The sequence below is a fragment of the Onychomys torridus genome, chromosome 16 (genome assembly GCF_903995425.1).
Source record: "Onychomys torridus chromosome 16, mOncTor1.1, whole genome shotgun sequence".
NCBI lineage: Eukaryota > Metazoa > Chordata > Mammalia > Rodentia > Cricetidae > Onychomys > Onychomys torridus.
The window spans coordinates 51,015,615-51,036,157 of NC_050458.1; the positions used below are offsets into that span (position 1 = coordinate 51,015,615).

The 20,543-nt window shown below is 51.2% G+C and overlaps 1 protein-coding gene across 1 annotated transcript in view; it reads right to left on the bottom strand.

Annotated features, from left to right (window-relative positions):
- Positions 1–15,778, bottom strand: part of Cerk (ceramide kinase) — a 45,983-nt gene extending 30,205 nt beyond the window's left edge. The window contains exon 1 of the mRNA XM_036208586.1: positions 15,112–15,778. Within this exon, the coding sequence (XP_036064479.1) occupies positions 15,112–15,253 (142 nt within the window). The 5' untranslated portion in view covers positions 15,254–15,778. The remainder of the gene's footprint in view (positions 1–15,111) is intronic.
- Between the last annotated feature and the right edge of the window lie 4,765 nt (positions 15,779–20,543).

The following is a 20,543-nucleotide window of genomic DNA, read 5'->3' on the forward strand; positions in this document are numbered from 1 at the left end:
AGAAAGCCAGGGCTAGGCATAGCTCATCTGGTCCAAGGATGGTGTCCTGTGCTGTCTAGGCAGCAGCTGGGATGTGCCCACAGCTGCCAATACTCTCACACCTCCCTGGTCCACACTCAGAGCTTGCCAGGCAGCTCCTGTGCTGAGTGGTATTACTCCAGGGTCTTGTGATCACAGGAGAGCAGTGGTTGGCAGTCATTAGATGAGCCCCTTTCCCTTTATAAAGTAATGGCCTGCTATAATTGTGAGCCAAATGTCCTTGATCATTTCAAAGGATATTACACTCCTTTCCAGGGTTCCACAGTCAAACTAAGGGCCAGCCTGAGAGCAGGAGCAGGGAGTGTCCAAGACACACATTGGATGACAGATGCTCTGGTCCACAGCCCACAGGACCAAACCCAAACATCCACTAAGCAGTTCCTACCTGTCCCCACCTAGGCACCACAGTGCCCAGCCAAGCCTGCCACTCACTGTGCTGGTCACGCACCTGACCTGGGGACACACAGTGCTGCTCCAGGTACCTGTTTATGCTGCTGCCATCCTGAGAACATGAAAGCAGGGCCCCAACCTGCTATGGCGACAGGGCTATTTCACTCTAAGCCCAGTGCCCAAGCACTGCCCAGATGAAGCCAAGCACCCACAAATGTCCTTGCCTACCCCATTTGGAACTCTGGATGTATCCCCGTCAGCCTGGCCAACCCTGGGTCCAGCCTTGGCCTCCTTATGACCAGCAATGGTGTTTAAATCATCCCACACACTTGACCAGAGGGCCTAGTCAAAGCGGTGAGGTCCACCCCTGAGGGTCCCCCCCTTGCAGGTGTCACGAGGACACAATTACTTGGAAATCACTATTTCATTCAAGCCAGAGCAAGTTTCGGCTCCTGGCACTATCTTTGGAGAAATCTACCAAACACCCTTCTCTTTCAGAATCTAGAGGTTCGAGTGCCACCCGGCCGGAGTGCCACGTGCCTCCTCCCGTCTCCACTGCACAGGCCAAGTGAGCTTTGGCACCTCCTCCCAGGGGCCCCTTTCAGACATCCTTGCCTCACCCCCACTTCTCTCCAGACCACCACAGCAGTGACATGAATTGCAAAACAATTCGCAAGCAGGGTGAGGAAGACTGTCTTCCAGGGGTCTGAGGAGACGCTTGTGTAGATAAAGTTTGCCGGACAAGCATAAGGACTCAAGTTCGATTCCCAGCACCTACTTAAAGAGCTGGTTATTGTGGCATATACTCGTAACCCTCGGGCTTGAGGTGGGTGGGTAGAGGCTGGAAGACCCCCGGGGTTCACTGGCCAGTCAGTCTAGTCCCAGGTTCCAGGAAGAGACTCTGTCTCAAAAAAAATAAAATAAAATGGGGGGCTTGAGAGATGGCTCAGTGGTTAAGAGCATCGGCTGCTCTTGCAGAGGATATGGATTCAATTTCCAGCACCCACCTGGCAGCTCAAAACTATCTCTAACTACAGTTCCAGGAGGTGCGACACCCTCTTCTGGCCTCTGTAAGCACCAGGAACCCATAGTACACATACATACATTCAGTCAAAACACTCATGCACATAAAATAAAATAAATACAAAATTTTTTAATTAAAAAAAGAACGGAGAGTGAATGAGGAGGATGTCTGATGTCAACACCTGGTCTCTACACATGCACGTGTGCCTTCACACACATGCTTCTCTCACATGCACCCATGCATTGAGACATGCACACACACCTGCACCCCCATGCATACATGCACAGAGTTTTGTTTTCAAAAACGCTACTCCAATAGGGAAGAATAGCAAATGGCTTGAAGGTCTGGTCCCTGCTTCAGAAGGACTTAGGTTTTTGCTTACGAGGATACTCTTCTAGATAACACATCAGGCTGGGCTATCTTACATGGTCTGGCTCATATTACAAAACTGTATTTTCAACAGTTTTCATGTTTGGAGTTCAGCTCAGAGATGTCAGAACTGTCTGCCCAAGTCCCAGAGCTGTTCTCTCTCTTTCCTGCCTAGTTCTCCCACGGTGATAGACCCATGGCTTGTGACACCAACTGTCTCCCACTGTGATGGAACCACTGCCTGTGACATCAACTGAGCCCTTTCTCATTTCCAGACAGCAGAACTAAACCTGGATGCATCTCTGTACATTGTTTCTGTTCACTGTTCATCTTCTGACAATAAAAGCATCCATGTTAAAAACAATACTGAGGGACTGGAGAGACGGCTCAGTGATTTAGAGCACTGACTGCTCTTCCAAAGGACCTGGGTTCAATTCCCAGAACCTACATGGCAGCTCCTAACGGTCTGTAATTCCGGTTCCAGGGGACCCCACACCCATGGCAAAACACCAATGCACATAAAATAAAAATAAATAAATTAATAAGCAAAGCAATACTGGTTCAAATAGGACAACGTCATAAACTCAACACAGTTCCTGTTTGATAAACCTTCCCAAACCTGAACTGCAAATCGGTATGTGAATCTTGGCTAAAACTCCAAACGCTTTTGCTGACAACAGACAAATTCTCCTGCCCTTCTGTTCACGCCAGGGTGAGTCATGTGGGTGTATACAGCTCACCCTGCAACGAAAGCCATCACATTCCAGAAAAATCGGCTGCCCTTGGCAGGTGAGGCTGGCCTGCTGGTTCTTGTCATGGGGGAGCTGACCAGTGAGTGCCTTCCCCAGAGCCTGCTGAGGTACTTGCTGCAGTCCTTACACAGCCTCACAGAGCTTCTAGGACTGGCTGATTCTGTTGTTAGTATGCACTGTGGTCGCAGTGAGTTGTGACCACAGCCCACTGCCAGAAAGCAGTGTCTGCTGCGAGCCAGTCAGCTGTGCTACTGGAGGCTCCGGATGCCCATAGGTTTTCCACAAGACTCAAGGGCAGCGAGGTTCACCAGTGACCCAGGTGCACACCCATGTCATCCCACACATTATCAGACAAGGGTCAAGATGATGGGACTATGCCACTCAGTGGGGCCTCCCGTGGCCACCTGGGAAGCCCAGGGCACAGAGATCAAGACAACAAATTGGACACAATGGCACACACCTGTAATCCCAGCCTGGGGAATTGGAGGCAAGAGGATGAGAAGTTTATCATCAAGGTCACAAGTGCTGCACGTGGCTCTCTAAAAAAAAAAAAAACGTGAGCTCTGATGTGAGAGGGAGTTGGAACAAGAGGGCCGCACCCTGCCACAGGTCATGCAAAAGCTAAGGCTACATCCCCATGGAAAATAGGTCTGAAGTGGCTCCAAGCACCTTGGCCTGGATGCACCGACTCTGTACAGGCACCCGAGCAACAAGAGTGCCCAAGAGAGCTGGATGGGGAACATGTCTCAATGCCCGGCAATTAGGTAGGGTTCGAATTTCCCTGGCAACAGGCCACTCCACAGCACTTGCAGTGTGAATACCTGATTCATTAAAACCGTAGGTAAGTACTCTGCACATGGCCCCCGGGGAATGCAGAAATACTCCATAGGTCCAGACTCTCTGAGTAACAATTCCCTTTTGAGAGCAGCCTGTCGGTCTATTCCCTTCCTGCCCGGCTTTTCCATCCTGATGCAAGCTCTGCCTGTTGCATCATCAAGGAAACTGCCAACAGACAACAAAGAGAAGCAGACTCAGGAGGCACTAAAGGGAAGCTCTGAGGTGGCTGTGGCCTCCACACCTGCTGAGGCCCGCCAGGAGCCTTTGAGCAGGTGCAGGGGGGAAGCTCTCAGGAGAGAGCCCCTACAGAGCTGAAGAATGCTTTGTGTCTGAAGGTTAAATCTATGAGCTGGCCTCAGTGACAGAATATGGAGCAATGAGGAGAGGCAGTGCCCAGGAAGTGGGTCAGTGGGAAAAATCTATTCTGAAAACACAGTCACCTTCGACTCCTGGAAGGACTGGATGTGCCTTCTTTCCTTGTTCTTCTCTCTTGGATGTCAGATATGAAACTCACATAACAAGGCTCAGAGAGGCAGAAGGACATGGCAGCTGCCTGGGGTTGGAGGGCAGGAGAGGGACCCATGGGTTTCCTTTTGCACCACAGAGCTCTGACTTGGAATGGAAGAAACCACAGTTGGAAATGCCAGTGTCCACAGACAACACGTGCCAGGCAGGCCATGGCAGTACACGCCTTTAATCACAGCACTCAGGAGGTAGAGGCAGGTAGATCTCTGTGAGTTCCAGGACAGCCTGGTCTACAGAGTTCCAGGACAGCCAGGGCTACACAGAGAAACCCTGTCTCAAAAAAAAAAAAAAAATTAAATTTTTTTCTTAAAAAAAGGAAAAGGAAAGAAAAGAAAAAAGAAAAAGTCAACACACAAGCCAGCCCCCTGCAGCAATAGGGCAGGGCAGGGGTTGCCGAGAGAGAGACAGAGAGAGAGACAGAGACAGCAGAGAGACAGAGACAGAGAGAGTGCCTGGAACAAGAACCACCACCACGCCCCACTGAAAAGGCCAGTCTTCCTTTTCCAACCAAGCCAGCTGTACTGTGCTTCAAGATGTAAGCCCATTAGAAGTGAAGCTAGAAACACTGTGATCAAAAGAAAGCAGGGGTGGCCATGCTAATACCAGACAGACTTCAAACCAAAGAAAGTCTCCAGAGATGGAGGGCCCGTTGTGTGAAGACGAGACTCGGCAAGTCTCCGTGTGTGTATTAAAAACAGCTGCAGAATATGTAAGGTGGAAACAGAATGGTGGGAGAAATAGATGAGTTCCAACTGTCCTCCCCACACAACAACAGACAGACAGAACATGGACTGGAAAGCAGGCAGAACCGGACGTTGCCTGTAAGCTTCAAGGACACTCCTCTAAAGGCGGACACATCCTTCCTGGGAGCTATCAAAACGTACACCCAAACTGACACAATCTAGGGGGTCTTGATTTTCTCTGCCACTTAAAGAATTAATAGACAGAATCAGCACTGGAAAGTCAGTGATTATTGGGTAGGGAAACACACATGCAACAGACACACACAGGAAAAGACCCTCTGTCCCAAATCCAGTCTGGAGGGGAGGGGATGTTTAAAGCCTCTGAAAGGTTTTCCTCCTCTTCCCTAGGGTTGGTCAGTTTGAAGAAAGCTGATGGTTGATTGGCCCAAAATTATCATGTGACATGTCCTGAGCAGGCCTTGAACTCGTGGAGCCAGTCCATAAGCAGGGGACCCTGCTGGTGCAGAGACAAGAGCCTACAAAGCGCTTTGTTTTGTTTTAAGCTGCCAGACTTTGGTTTCAAGTCAGGAGGGTGAGGAAGAAGCTGGCCATCTTGGGAATTTGTCACTTTGATTACCTAGCCGCGGCCTCTCTCCCTAGCTGTCGATTCAACAGGGAGTCTGTCTCACTCCGAGTCTCTCAAAACCATCTAACCATGAGACCCCAAAATATACCTGCCCAGGAGCCCCTGTGTTGTACAGTGCCATCCCTTCTTGAGCAAAACAGCCACCATTGTGACATCAGCTGTGCCTGCTGGCCAAGAATCCATCCCTGAAGGCCTGTGCACTTTTGACGTTTCCTCAGAGAAGGAGGGGTGGGGGAGGTCATTGGAGCCCCTGAGAGGTTCCAGCCATTTGTATACAATTTTGCCCTAATGGCAACTGGTGGAAGATGGAGTGATTCTGGGGAGGGGCTAGAGTGTACAGGCTGGGAAAGGCAAGAGGAAAGGGGAGAGCCATTACCCATGCTGGGTTCAGACCTTCCAGAATGGCTGCTTTGGGGGAATCATGCACACTCTTGACAATAACCTTTCACTGATGCTTTCTAAGTAAACCAAAGAGACTCATTGGTTCCCCAGGGTGGATTTTGGTATGGTAGACTTTGGTTTGTTATTAGGACCTTATGAGGACAAGGGGTGACATTGCTTAGATCTCCTTCCTGATGAAAATTCTTATTGCACCCCAGCACACCAGGGACGTCTCTTGCTCTGTGTGCCCTTCTGCCTTGATTGTGAACTTTGATTGATTTAAGTATCTAGGAGCTAAACTGGTCTGAGAGCTGTTAGGGGGCCTAAGGTCCCACTGTTACAGGTGCTGTTCCTCAGAGGGGCTGAGTCCACCCCGGCATCCTCTGTAGAAACCTGCCATAGCTGGAAGGGAACCCCAAGTGAACTTGTTCCCCAAATAGCAGCAATTTTTCCAGACATCGGTTGTTGGATTTTCTTTTTCTTTTCTTCTTCTTCTTTTTTTTTTTTAGGTTAAACTGTTTCTAGCCATCTGGATTCACTGCTTTTACAAGAAAACATGCTATTAGTCCCTCTTTGCTAACATACTGACTTAGGGCAGGGATTGACGCCTACAACCATGGCCCCAATTCAGGCCTCTGGCTGCCTTTGTAAATAAAGCTTTATTGGCACACAGCCATGACCCTTTGTTGATATAGTGTCTGTGGCAGCTTGTACACTCAAAAAGCAGAGCTGAGTAACTGGATGGCCCACGAAGCCAAAGAAACTTCTGTTAGTTCCATTTAGACAACACTTGCCTTGAAGACACACTTTGTTTTTATTTGTGATAAGGTCTCATCGCTGGCCCAGGTGGCCTGGCAACTTTCAAGCCTCCTGTCTTAGCCTGGGAGAGCCGGGATTATAGGCAGGGAATGCCACACCCACTTGCTGACCTATTTTAGATGACCAAAAGTTAACCACGAAACCCAGTCTGATCGATTACAAGTTTCTGAGTATTCAAGGACAGCTGAGACCTGTTATCTCTCAAGAGCCGTTGAACCATCAGCAGAGGCTGCTGTCTGGATGCTGTCTCCCAGCCTCGGCCAGGTGGGAAGCCTCCAATCCAAAGGTCTCCCATGGTCACTGGACTGATATGGAAGGAGACAGTTTCCGACATAGGTTGACACAATTGCCATTTATTTTCCTGTGCAGGTACTCAGAGGAAATGTGGGTGTCATCGACTTTATGTCAACTGACCGTTTCTGTTGCTTCTGACCTCATAAAGGGACATGAATGAAGTCTGCACAGCCCTGTTAGGCCGACACCTCACAGACAGCACTTTACACCAGCACCCTTCATGCCAGGGCAGTGAAGGAGTTGGTACAGACTCTTGAGCCTCCTCACGCCCAGTTGGCTTCCAACCCACATTCCTTTAGAGCAGTGGTTCTCCACCTTCCTAATGCTGTGACCCTTTAATACCATCCCTCATGCTGTGGTGACCCCCAACCATGAAATTATTTCATTGCTACTGTTCTGAGTCATAATGTAAATATCGGATATACAGGATATCTGATATGCAATCTCTGTGAAAGGGTTGTCCAGCCCCCTTAGAGGGGGTGAGACCCACACAGGTTGGGAACTGCTGCTTTAGAAGGAAGGAAAGTGGGCAGACATCATCCAGTAAGAAATCAACAGAAACACCCCTTTCCCTCTCCTGCTTCTCATATGTGATGACCTCTGTCACCCCACCACAGCAACTTCTGCATCTCCCATCCTGATGAGAGAGTACCGGGGGACTGAGCCAGGAGCCAAAGTCCTCCTGGCAGCGGGAGGGCCTGAAGCCTGATGGCACTGCTGAGCAAGGATGGTGAGCTGTCCTTCACACCCAGTCTACTCAGAGGACGGAGGGGCCCCTGAAGAGTGAGGAGATCAGTGGAAGAAGGCTCTGGCAAGGAGCCTGCCCCAGAGAAGGAAGGAGATGAAGGAGAGGAACACACCACAAAAGACGACACAAAAAGAAATGCCTAGCAGAGGAAAAGCCCCCTGGAGGGCAAAGCCCATTTTGAATGCTGAAGGACACTGGGCTTGAGTGAGGGGAGCTGACATGGGAAAAGAGGAGGAAAACATCTTGGTTAGAGAGGACCATGCTGAGAAGTGCCAGGTACCCAGGGCATTGCTAATGGTTCAGCTGTGCTGGGGAGCAGGTGCAGGGAGAGGTGAGCTAAAGTCAGGGTTGAGTCATGGAAGAAGGTGCAGCCTTGGAAGGTGGGCAGCTGTGTTTCCACAGAGGGATGTCAGACACGACAATACTGACAAGCTGGCAGGGCAGATGGAACAGACCGAATTATTCTTTCAAGTTTCCCATCCTGATGTCTGGGGTTCATCCATCATAGGAGTGTCCCAAGGGGAGGAAATAGAAAACAGGATCCAAGGCCAAGGTCAGAGGTTAGAGGGCAATGAACTTGTAGGCAGCAGTTGTCTGAACCAGTCTGTGGCCAAAGGCAGTTTGGGGTTCAGTGAGAACAGAGAGGAGGTATGAAGTTGGAGAAAGCTGACACACATACCAGAGAAAGTCGACACAGAGAGCCCACCTACAAGAGCGGCCAGCTCACGGTCCTATGCTGTGAGATGTTGGCTGTCTCCAGTTCAACAGTTGGAACCAAATCTTAAGAGACAGCAGAGACAGCTCTTTCCTGTGGCTGGCAGCAGGGAGGCCATACGATGCCTGGAGCCACTGTAAGAGGCTAAACCAGCAAGAGTGTCAGAGTTCTGGCAGCCTTCCTCATGTCCCCAGATGGGTAGACACAGTCAAGCTGTCCAAACATAATGGACTTGCTCCCTATGATGAGAACTGGCTCCACACACCAGGCACTTCCACACCACAGAGCCTGTACCAACAGTCCTGGGGTTGGCTCCAAGACCAAGATCTATGGGGGTCCACAGAAAAAAATGTTGTCAGGCCTAGCCACTTAAGAGTGTGGCCCATCATCTCCTTCAAGCCCTACAGGGGCTGAAAATGGAAGAAAAGGACCAAGAAGATGTCCTCAGGCTAACCACATCAGGGACAGATCTGGACAGAGGCACAGGACAGGTGGCAGCTGCCAATGAAAAGCAACAGAACAAAAGGATCTATGTTAATAAATTGCCAGAGAGAAGAGAGGGCTGACAAGAATGTGGGCAGGTTGGGGAAATGCAAAGCAAAACTATCAGCAAGGTCTCAACAAACACAGACATTGTATCTTCAAGAGCAAGAAGTGGCCTACAAACTCATGTTTGCTTTCCTTAGGATACAGGGTCAAAAGTGGAATTTAGGGTGTGAAGTCAAGTGTAGTTCGTTAGCAAAGCAGGCACTTAGCATGTGTGAGGCCCTAGGTTCCACCTTTGTCACCAAGAATGAAAAAAGATTAGATGTTAAGTCAAAGACAATGATTTTCAACATATTGAGATTGCTTTCCCAAAACAGCAGAGCAGTGACTGCTGTGGTCCTCCGACTGTGCCCACCCCAGTGAGTTCCTGAAACATCTTCAGCAGGCAAGCTCTGCAACCAGTACACAGGCTGAGGATAGTAACCCTGTGGCATCCACTCTGGAATCTGTTCCTGTGAATGACATCTATCTGTCACTCATTTATCTGTTTATCTTCTATTTATCATCTACCCCTATCAATAATCTATTACTTACCTATCTATCAATAAGTTATCAATTACCTATCAGTTATCTTTTTATGAATATGTCCATCGATTATCTTTCATCAACCTATCTTTCTTTCATCTACTTATCTATCAATAATTTATCTTTCAGTCACCTAGCTGTCTATCATCTATTCTCCCATTCACTGTCATTACTCTGATGAAGTGTCTATGTCTTTCAGTGTTTTTGGAGGATGGCTTTGAACTCATGTCCTCCTGCCCCCATCTCACGGACACACACACACACACACACACACACACACACACACACACACACCTAGTTTTGGTATCTTATAGAAGTTTTTTGTTTATATGTTTGGTTGGTTGGTTTTTCAAAACAGGGTTTCTCTGTGTAGCTCTGGCTGTCCTGGAACTCACTATGTAGACCATGCTGGCCTCAAACTCAGAGATCCACCTGCCTCTGCCTCCCAAGTGCTGTAGTTAAAGGTGTGAGCCACCGTTGCCCGAGTACTTACAGATATCTTACAATGTTTATGTAGTCATATAGTTTAGCCTTTCCTATTTCCATGTAGGCTAGAAAGACCTGTCCCTCATCCACAGCATCTCAGGTTTCTTGTAAGAATTTGCTTTTATATAAACACCTGTAATCTCCCAGACTCTGACTTTAAGAAACTTCCTCCCATTAATCGTTTACAATGCTATTGAAAGCCCTGTATGGTTCATGCCTATAATTCCAGCATTTGGGAGGCTGAGGTAGGTGGGTTGCTTCAAGTGTAAGGCCAACCTGAGCCACATAGACCAGGCTGGGCTGTAAAGTAAGGCCTAATCTCAAAACAGTGACAACAAAAGTGTAGTACTGTTTCTTCACATACACAAACACAACAAATAAAAAGCATATCTCGACACAGTCCTTTTCTTCCATCTGCCTTGATCCAGCTTTCTCCTTTAAAGCTGCACATGAGAGAAAGGAAGTCAAATGCCCCCAAAGGATCCCAGAATCCTTACTCACATGGCCAAAGATGGAAACAAATCCAAGAAGGCATCGATGTGCAAGCTGTGTATGCATGCATGTGAACACACACACACACACACACACACACACACACACACACACACACACACACACTTTAAGCCAAAAAGAATTAATCATAGTTACATGGTGATTAAAACCAGTAAGGAGCCGGGTAGTGGTGGCACATGCCTTTAATCCCAGCACTTAGGGAGGCAGAGGCAGGCAGATCTCTGTGAGTTCAGGAACAGCCTGGTCTACAAACCAAGTTACAGGATAACCAGGACTGTTACACAGAGAAACTCTGTCCTGAAAAATAAATAAATAGATAGATAGATAGAGAAATAAATAATTAAAACCAGTAAGAGAGATGGAGCTGTGATGAGCTGTGTGTCTCTGTTTCTATGAACCACTTGCAGAGTGAAACCCATCCCTTGGAGACTGCTGGGCAGAGATCTACCTCAGAACTGCACAGGGGAACGGGGAGAGGGAGGTTCTGGGCTGTGGCTCCCGTGCCCTATCTTGGCTTTGTTTACACAGGTGCAGAGTTATCAAAACACATGGAACTGTGCCCTTAAAATATGAGGATTTGATTGCAAGAGAATCAGCTCTCAGTGAAGCTGCTCTTAAAAAAAAAAAATGTTCACAAAAGCAAGATAATATGGAAAACAGCCTATAGCTATTTGCCCAGCTTTCCTGTCATGCATATTTGCATACACAATCACACCAAGCATGAAGCACTTTGTATGCATAATTTCTAAAGTAATTTTTCTGCTTTCTAGATCGTTTTTAAAGATTTATTTTTATTTTAAAATCATGTCTGTGTGTGAGAATCCGTGCAGGTGAGTACAGGTGCCACTGAATCTAAAAGCACTGGATCTCCCTGAAGCTGTAGCTAAAGGTGGTTCTCAGCTACTCGATGTGGGTTCTGGGAATCAAACTCAGGTCCTCTGCAAGAGCAGTACACACTCTCAACTATGGAGCCATGTCTCCAGCCTCTGCTTTCAAGATTTTATTAAATCAGCATATATATATATATATATATATATATATATATATATATATATATATATATATATATATATATTTTTTTTTTTTTTTTTGCAAGGGGGTGCTGGTGGCCCATCCTAGGGCCTGCTGTCTGTGAGGCAAGCACTCTACAGCTGAGCTATACCCTCAGTCCCATGATTTACTTTTGTAAGCTTGCTCATTCTTGACCCATAGTGGGAGGGTTGTGTGTGATGGGATGTAGGCAAGATAGCAGTGACTTGCCCATGAACTTACTACCAGCTTTGGGGCACCCAAGTGGAGGCTGGTAGAGGCTGGTAGAAGATAAGGGAGGTTCTCTCCACAAAGGTGGAGCCTAGGCAGTGGTCCCAATGCCATGCTTGAGCCCTCAGAACACACAGACAGACACACAGACACACAGCCCCTACTCTTAAAGAACTAATGCAGAATTGATAGTGTGCCTTACTGTAGCCATGGGGAGAAGCCAGATATCACTCTAGGCTGCCTCAAGTTCAACTAGTGACCCACTTAGAGAAGCCCCCCCCATTTCCTGTTTTCAGTCTGCCCCACTTCCGCTCAGGCTGCGGTCTAGAGAAGCATTTGCTGGCTCAGCTTCCTCCAGAGCTGATCTCTCTCTCTCTCTCCCAAGATTGAGTCCTTATCTCTGTTGCTGGGCACTTGGCAGCCAGTGTGACACCCGCCCCAGAAAGAGTGTGTGTCTGGGTTCAAAGCCTGCTCCTGCTGTTCACCAGGCACCTAGGGAACAACGGGAACAAGCAAATCGGTCCATGTTTGCATGTCTAAAAGCAGGAGAGAATGGAGGAGTAGACAAAATACCAGGCTGGGTGTACAGTGCCCCTAAGGGCTGTCCTGGAATTCCAAGGTTGCCAGCCCCTCACACGTCCTACAATCTGTTTTTGCACAATCCTCTGCCCACAGTTCCCAACCAAGGCAATTCAGGTGTGTCCAGACACGCCTGGGGGAGTGGCAGGTTGGAAGTGCCCCTGGCTAACTGAATTAAATGTGCCATGAACTGCTCATAGCCCACTCGCCTGACTCCATAGATTTCCCAGCTCACCTCACTCTATAAAGTAGGCCTAATTCTTTGGGGGCTGAAATCGGGGAGGGAAGGGTAGGAGAAGGCATCTCCCTTCCCCTCTCCCTCGTAAGCTAGAGTTTGCCAACTTGTTTTTCTATTTCCAGAGAGGTGGAGAGTACAGAGAAGGGGAAGTGAGCAGGGTACTTTCTGAGGCAGCCTACCAACTGGTCCCTCACAACAGTCCTAGAGAGGCCAGGTCTGTTGGACTGCTACCAAATAGCTATGGATGAGCCTACACGAAAGTGGCCACACACTTCACAGGGGTGACGCAATACTCGCGCCACAGAGCTGGCCAGCTGTGGAAGCCACCTGCCAGCAAAAACAAGCAGACTAAAAGTAGACACAGCCAGCACACCAAACCTAGAATGTGGGCACCAGAAACCACAACTGTGCCCACGTTGACAACAGGCCTCGGATGATGTCCTACCCCAGAGCTCGTGAAGAGAGGCGGGGCCCTTTCCATGCCTTCGTGGCCTCCCAGACCCAAAAGAGGCAGTGCTGGCTCATGGAACTGGGTTTGCTCAGCTGCAAGTCTCAGCTGGGCCAGTAGAGCTCCCCCACCTTGGAGGCCATTGGGTGTGTTCGACACAGAGCAGAGGCCAGCAGCTCACACGTCCTGAGCACCCCATGCCATCACCCTATCCTAAGCCTAGGCTCTAGGCCCTAGGGGCTTGCTGACCTGAAACTCAACCCCCTCAGGCCTAGGCAAAACAGTGGTAAAGTCAGACAAGAGAGAAGTGGCTTTGGGAGTGGCCAGGGGCACATAGGAAGACCTCAGGGTAATCAAGTCCTAGGCACTGAGCCACAGAAAGGCACTCTAAAGACAATGCGGCTTTGATCGAAAGGCCAGAAACCAGGTTGGTCACCGGTCTGAGGCCACCTTAGCCCTACGTACCTAAAGCTCAGTCTGCAGAGCCTCACGGCACCATGTCAGACTACTTACGGCTCCAGTTAGCTACAGGACACCAAGAAGCCATTCTGGGTTGGATGAGTGAACGGATTGATGGTCCAGGCTCAGAATGTCCACCAGAGAGTCCTAACTCGCACTACACCCACCCTCAACGATTTTTAACAGGAAAAAAAAATCCATACTTCTCCCACAGGTCCCTTCTCAAAGTGACAGTCAATCCCACTACACCCAACCCTCCCTACCTCTACCATCTCCACCCAGTCTGGGTCGACTGCCTCCCTCCCTCTCTCTTCTGTCCCTCCTCTCTCTCCCTGAAGAGATCATCAAGTCTTTGTAAAAAGTTAAGCTGGATACCACCTTCCAGGGGGGCCCTTTACACCCACAATGAAGGTCAGTGCCCACTTCAGCCTGCCAGGCCGCAGGACTCCTAGACCCTGTTCTTCAGCTGTTCCCCCATCAAACTTGACCCTGACACACCCAGGCCCTGAGATTCTTCCTGCCTCTATCAGCCTCCCCTCACATGCTCATCACTTCCCCCTCTCCCCGCCTCCATGTGCACATCAGCATTCAGTCTCTCCAGGTCGGTCTGGGCAAATGCCATCATGTAAGTGAGGCCTGCCCAGCCCACCCTATACTGGTCAGTGACCATCCCTTTGTGGCTCACCCTCGATACCTACTCTCAGAGGCTCTTCCCAGGATCCAAGTCCTGACACATTTATCCCCATGTGTCCCTCTGTGCCTCCTTAAGTGGAAAATGTCCTCCACTGCACCAGAGACTTCACATGTGTTGAGTCCAGGCTAGGATCCCTAGGCTCATCCCTAGCAGGTAGACAGACACTCAAGGGACGCTCAGAGGGCATGCTTGCTGTTTGGTGGTAGAGTCTGTGTTTAGCAAGCCCTTGGATTCCATCATCCCCAGCCAAGAAAGGGGGAGAGAGAAAACTAAAGCGGGGCTTGGTGGTACATGTCTGTGATCCCAGTTTGAGGCTGACCTGAGCCACATAGGGAAAACCAAAAACAAACAAAAAGCAATGAATGAATGTGATGGAATACATCCACAAGGCCACACCTGGGTGTCCCCAACCCTGGTATCCACACACAATCTTCTGTAATCCTTTTAAGGAGGACTTAATGACATCTTTATAAACCCCTGTCAATCCCTAGGCCACCAGGGCAGACCTGCAACAAAGTCAAGAGAGAGGCTCCAGTGTCCTTGTGCCATCTCAGCCACTGCGGGTGGGTTGCATCTTTCCCGTGTTTATTTAAGCTACTCTTCTCTCAGTCTTGAGGGCCCCTGAGCAGGGTGCACACCCCAATAGAAAGTCAAAGCCCCTTGCCCAACTGCCTAATCACAGCAAGTCCCTACCACGGCACTTCTGGGCTTCTCCTGTAGAGAAGCATGTGTCCGTACTTGGGTGCACTGTATTGGAGGAAGGGGGTGACCAGAAACCAGTCCTGTCCAGGTATGCCTGAGCAGCAACAGACCTCCCCTGGGATCCCGCGGATGCTCTGGGGCTGCTGGACGCTCGTCCTTCCCCTCCCCCTCCAGCACCTCCAGAGGCTTTGTCATCCCAGTTCCTGGAATGTCTGGGCCCTCCGCGCTGGGACGGTTCCCCGCCAGCGGCCGCGAAATTCTGAGACCGCCCGGCACCAGGGCCCTGCACCTCGGATCCCCTGCGGATGCCCTGGCCGCCCCTCCCGGTGCCCCGAGTCTCCTCTTCTCTCCGGAGTTCCCCCAACCCCCGCCTGCCCAAAGCGCAGGCCCAAGGTGGATGCAGCGCCCGGCCCCACCAGCCCCGGACCGCCACACTCACTAGCATCGGGCGCGCAGGGCCCGGTCCCCGGGCTCCGCCACCAGCGTAGCAGCGCTCGCGCGGGCTCCAGGCTGACGGCGCAGCGCTCCTGCTTCACCCACAGCACCGACTGCAGCGGCTCCGCCGCCCCCATTGCGCCCATCGCCGCCGGCGCGGCCTCGTCCGCCCGGCGCGGGGCGCGCGGACGCCGGGGGGCGCGGGACCGTTAGCGGCCCCTGCAGTCAGCCCGGCGGAGTCGCGGGGAGGCGGGAGCGGGAGGCGGCGCTGCGTCACCCGGTACGCAGAGAAGGCGGCGGGGACCCGGGGCGGGGTGTGGGGACCCGGGAGGAGGTGACCAGGGTGAGGACAGGAGACGCTGGACTTGGGGCCAGAGAAGGAGCAGAAGAAGATCGAGGGAGCCTAGGCTGGGGAGCAGAGGGGGGCCTAGGAAGAAACGGGGGGGGGAATCAGAGGAGAGGACTGAGGGGCCCGGGCGTGGGGAGGGCGATCAAGCGGCCGGGTGAGCTGGACGTCTCGAGGCTGTGGCTCTCGCTGCTCCTGGGCGCTGCTGGGTCTGCACACGCGCGCGCGGGCCGGGGGAGGGCTGTAATGATAGGCAGAATCCCCAGCAGCGCAGAAGTGCTGCCCAGGAAGTCGTGTGCTGGCGGTGGGAGGCTTTGGAACTGCCGGTGTGTGCCCACGAGTGATGTGACCTTGGGCATCCGTCTCTTTTTTAGGTCCTGGTCTCCTAGCGGCTGGGAAGAGTCCTGCAGGCTGGCCCCAGCAGGCAAGGGAAGGCTAGGAGGGCGAGGAGGACGAGGGCTACCTTCCAAGGGCATGGAAGCTGAATCTGTGGATGGATGTGAGTCTACAGCCACCAGAGAGACAAGGGATGGTGTCTTCGTGTCAGTCACTTGACTGTTCCCTTTCTAAGAGGCCCAAGGAACTTGAGTTGCTATTCCTGATGCTAATTAACGTGGGGGCAAGCTCAACATGTCTGCCTCAGGGAGGTCTGTCTCCCTGGATACTCCCTCCCTCCCTCCAGCTAAAGGGTCCCAAGGGCTGCAGTCAGTACTGCTCTCAAAGCATGTCTGCCGCTCTCCGTGAAAATTCCGTAGGCATATGGACTTGTTCCTTACTGTCTCCAATGTCTAAAATGGTCTCTGCACATAGCGTTATTAATCAAATGTTGGTTGCACGATGGCATCTATTCACATTTGACCAGAGAAGAGTCTGCTCCACGGTCCAAGAGTGCAGAGCTCTGATGTGACCAGCCAAGCCTCACAGCAAGGTCTGCCTTCAAGAAGGCTAGAGAGCCACCCCTCCTCCCCCTCAGCTCTCCTGCTGTTGCAGACCAAGACAGAGGGGGCCAAGTCTACCTTGCCTTGCTGCTGTGCCTGGTACTGGGTGGCTTAGGTGCGGGGCTGATCCTGTCAATGCCATCTGCAGGGCAGTAACAGCCATGAATCACTCACTTCCTGGAAGCCCAGCCCAGTTCTAGGCTCCAGGATAGCCCTTTGGTGTTGCTTAGGCCCAGGCAGAATCCTAGCCCCACCCTTGAGCAAGCAGGACCTGATCGAGCTCAGTGGTTAATTGTAGCAAGGGTTGCTCCAGCTCCTTCCTTCCACAGCTGTCATGATGAGGCTTGGAGAATGTGGACATGAGACTTCTTCAGAAACTTGGTGGGTGATACCACCACTGTTATATGTGAGGGGTTGTGCCAGGCAAGGGCAGCAGGGGCTAGATGCTCTAGAACACTAGCCTCTTCTTCTGGACTTCCTGCCCCTTCACATTTGATCGTTCAGCGGTTTATTTATTATTGTTGTTACTTTTTTTTTTGGACAGGGTTTCTCTGTGTAACAACCCTGGCTGTCATGGAACTCATTCTGTAGACGAGGCTCACCTCGAACTTAAAGATCCACCTGCCTCTGCCTCCCAAGTGCTGAGATTAAAAGTATGAGCCACCATGCCTGGAAAATCATTCAGTGTTTTATACATGTCCACATTGACCCAGAATTCTGTAGCCAGACAGGGTACCCCAAGAGGACTTGACTTCACCCTAGCCCTACAGGACTCCTTCAAGGAAGACACAGAACACAAACCACTACAGAACCTGAAGAGGGGTCCCTATGTGGACTTAAAGCCCACTAATGAGACCCAAGTTCTCCCAGTGGCTGCTATGGGCTGAAATGTACCTCCCATTCAAATTCTGAAGCTCTGAGTTTGAGTGCCCTACTTAGGGACATATTTGAAAACAGGGACTTTATTTTATTTTATTTTGGTTTTTCAAGACAGGGTTTCTCTGTGTAGCTTTGCGCCTTTCCTGGAACTCACTTGGTAGCCCAGGCTGGCCTTGAACTCACAGAGATCCGCCTGGCTCTGCCTCCTGAGTGCTGGGATTAAAGACGTGTGCCACCACCGCCCGGCGGAAACAGGGACTTTAAAGAGGTGATTAAATGAGCCCTTTAGGGGGTGGGGCAATAGCTTAGTCCGTGAACAGAGATTGCCACTTGCCTCCAGACACACTCACCCACATATGTGCACCTACACACGTATGAACATGTATACAAACAAGTCAGACCATTAGGGTAGACTTAATCCAGTTTGAGTAGTATACATAGTATAGGAGAGATTTGAACACAGATGCCGGGGCTGTGTACACAGAATATAAGCTATGAAAAGCACCAGAGGAATGGCCATCTTGCAGGCCTCAGGAGACACCAGCCTGATTGGCCCCTTGGTCTTGGGTTTCCAGCCTCTGTGAGCCAGAATCAGGAAGCAGTGCCAGGTGTTGAAACTAGCGGTTCCATGGTGGCCCTGGCCAACTAGTGTATTAGCCTGCCAGTCTGGGTAGCTGTAGTTCCAGGACTGGCTGGGGAGCCTCTGCCCAGGGGAGGGCAGCCTACTGAGGGCTGTGTTCTGGGAAGACACACTTTGTGCAGCGGAGATGGACAGTATGGATGGGCTCAGACTCTCCAGGCTGTGGACCATAGTGAGCACAGCATTGAGGGAGGGAGGGAGGGAGGGAGGAGGCTTCTGTGTCCAGACCAACTGCCAAGCCCCTGCCGCCTGTGAATTCCCTGGGGCTCATCAGTTGTTAGGTGTGAAAGCAGATGGCAGAGCAGCTGACAGAACCTTGGAAACGCCCACACAGCCTGGATGAGCCCTGGGAAGTGGGCCTCTACACTGGAATGTACAACCAGCTCCCCTGATAGCTTCCCACGCTTCCTGGCTCACCTCTTCCCTGACTGGTATATTCTTCCCTTACTGGAGACTGATCCAAACACCTTCTTACATGTCTGTTCCTACCCACTTGCCTTACTCACAGCCACCTCTTCTCCTTACAGCCAATGATGCCCCAGCCTGTTGCTGGCCCGGTGCATGAACAGCTGGCTTCAGATTTAGAGGGGCCCTGGGTAACAGGAAGACCAGGGACATAGGCACAGCCCAAGCAGCCTGGAGCCCTCCTGAGCCAGACACTGCCTGCTCCCAGCCCCCCTGTCATATGTCCAGTCTACAAGTGGAAGCATTCAGCTTTTGACCTGGTAGTCTGGGTCATGTAAATCTGTGGCCAGCACCCTCTCTCCTGGGTGTTCTCTCATACATAGGCTGCCTGGCTCCTGAGATCCTGTCTAGTCCCACACATTGCCTCTAAACATGAGTGTCCTTCCCATTGGCTCACCCATGGGAGAGGTCTTCAGCCACCTGCAGTACCTTCCAATATAGTTCTTTCTGGGCTCTGAGCCCCTCCCCCTCTAGGAGCCCCTGCTCTTGTTTACACTCTGGCCTGCCTGCTTATCTTCCCAAGCTTCCTCCCTGATGAAGTCAACAGGACTAATTGACATCAGAAACTGGAACACTGCTGGGCGGGGCCAGGGGATCTGGCAGGCCATACCCCGCAAGCTGCCAGGAATGCGCTGCCCTCTACCCTCCGCCCTCGAGGAAGAGCCTTTCCAAGCATTACCTGTCAAAGCTGACTGCCTGGAAGACATGTCCTGGGCTCAGAGGCCCAGTGTTTGAGAGGCAGTCTCAGGATTCACAAAATGCACAACTCTAACCTGCCCTTGGGACCCAGACAACATCTTCTATTTTACAGATGGGAAATGGAGACTCAAGAAACCAAACTGACCCGCTCAAGTTACACTGGAAAGTGGTTAGATAGTCAGGTACTTGGGCTTTCCTGCCCCCAACACCTCAGAGTTCAAATGGAAAGTTAGAAAATGGCATAAGCTGAGATCAATGCTGTCAGTGGACAATGCTTGCTCCTTGGACACCCCACTGGAACATCTCGTTCACCTTTAAGAGCAGGTAGGATAGGAATATTCTGGCAGATGTGTCCTCTCCCATCTAAGAAATCAAGGCTTGAGGTGAAGAGCAGGTGGCCCTCAGTGTGACAGAGCCAGGTAAACCTGAAATGAAAAGGGTAGGTAGATGTGGCCAGAATAATCCTGAACTGGAGACAGAGATCTGGGGGGCTTACTCCTCTGGAAAGCTGGGGGAACACTCTGCCTGTGATGGAGGGGAGTGGGCTCAGAGACCAGACTTTGGTTTGCCTTGAGTCTGCAAGCTCCCCATACCTGCGGGGGTGACCTAGCCTGGGCAGGGACAGGAACTGGATACTCTACTTAGCTGAAGCTCATGTGGTCCCCAAGGGCGCTGTGCCCCCAAGGCAAGGCGACAGCTTTGTGAGCTTAGGGGCTGAGCTCAGGGTTATGAAGCAAGAAAGAGAAGTGAGAAAGAATACAGCTGCAAGGTTCAGAGCCTGACCTCCACTGCCGGACGAGCCTGGTGACCACTGTCTGCGTTTCTTTCCAGGATGCAGGGAGCTGCCGGGGTGGGTGGGTGGGGTGGTGGTGGCGGGGAGGGTGGGATGGGGAATGCCAGCTCCCAAGGAAGGAGACTCTGGTAGTCTCTCTTGGGAAAAACACCACTTCTTAAGATGTGAACTCCTGGCACCTCAGGTGGGAGAGAGAGCCCCCTTCTGCTTATCTCTGCAGCTGGAGGAAAGATGGACAGCCTGGTGGACCCGCAGCTTCGAGCAGTGTTAGGAGGGGACTGATAAAGAGCCTGTCTGGGAGCACTCTGGGAGGGAACAGAGCCTGTGCCTCCCTCTCCCAGGCTGCGGTAAATGATACAATGTAGCCTTGAGTCATTCCAGAGAGCAGAAGCTGCCACAATGTTTCAGCTTTAGAGTGATGTGAAAGTAGTCACCCCTCCTCCGACCCCCCCCCAACCCCCTCTTCAAAAAGCGCCCATTCTATCTGTGGCAACCATGATCCTCCATGACCCAGCTGAGTGGCCTTTGCACATTTGGTAGTTGCTTGGGTGGCTTCGAACTGTTGGGGACTCTGATCTGGGGGAAGAGGTGGGAGGACCCAGAGGTCATTACTCTACCTTGGTTGGTGCTTGGAGGAGCAGGGAGACCTTCAGTCTGCACATGTTTCACTTGCCTC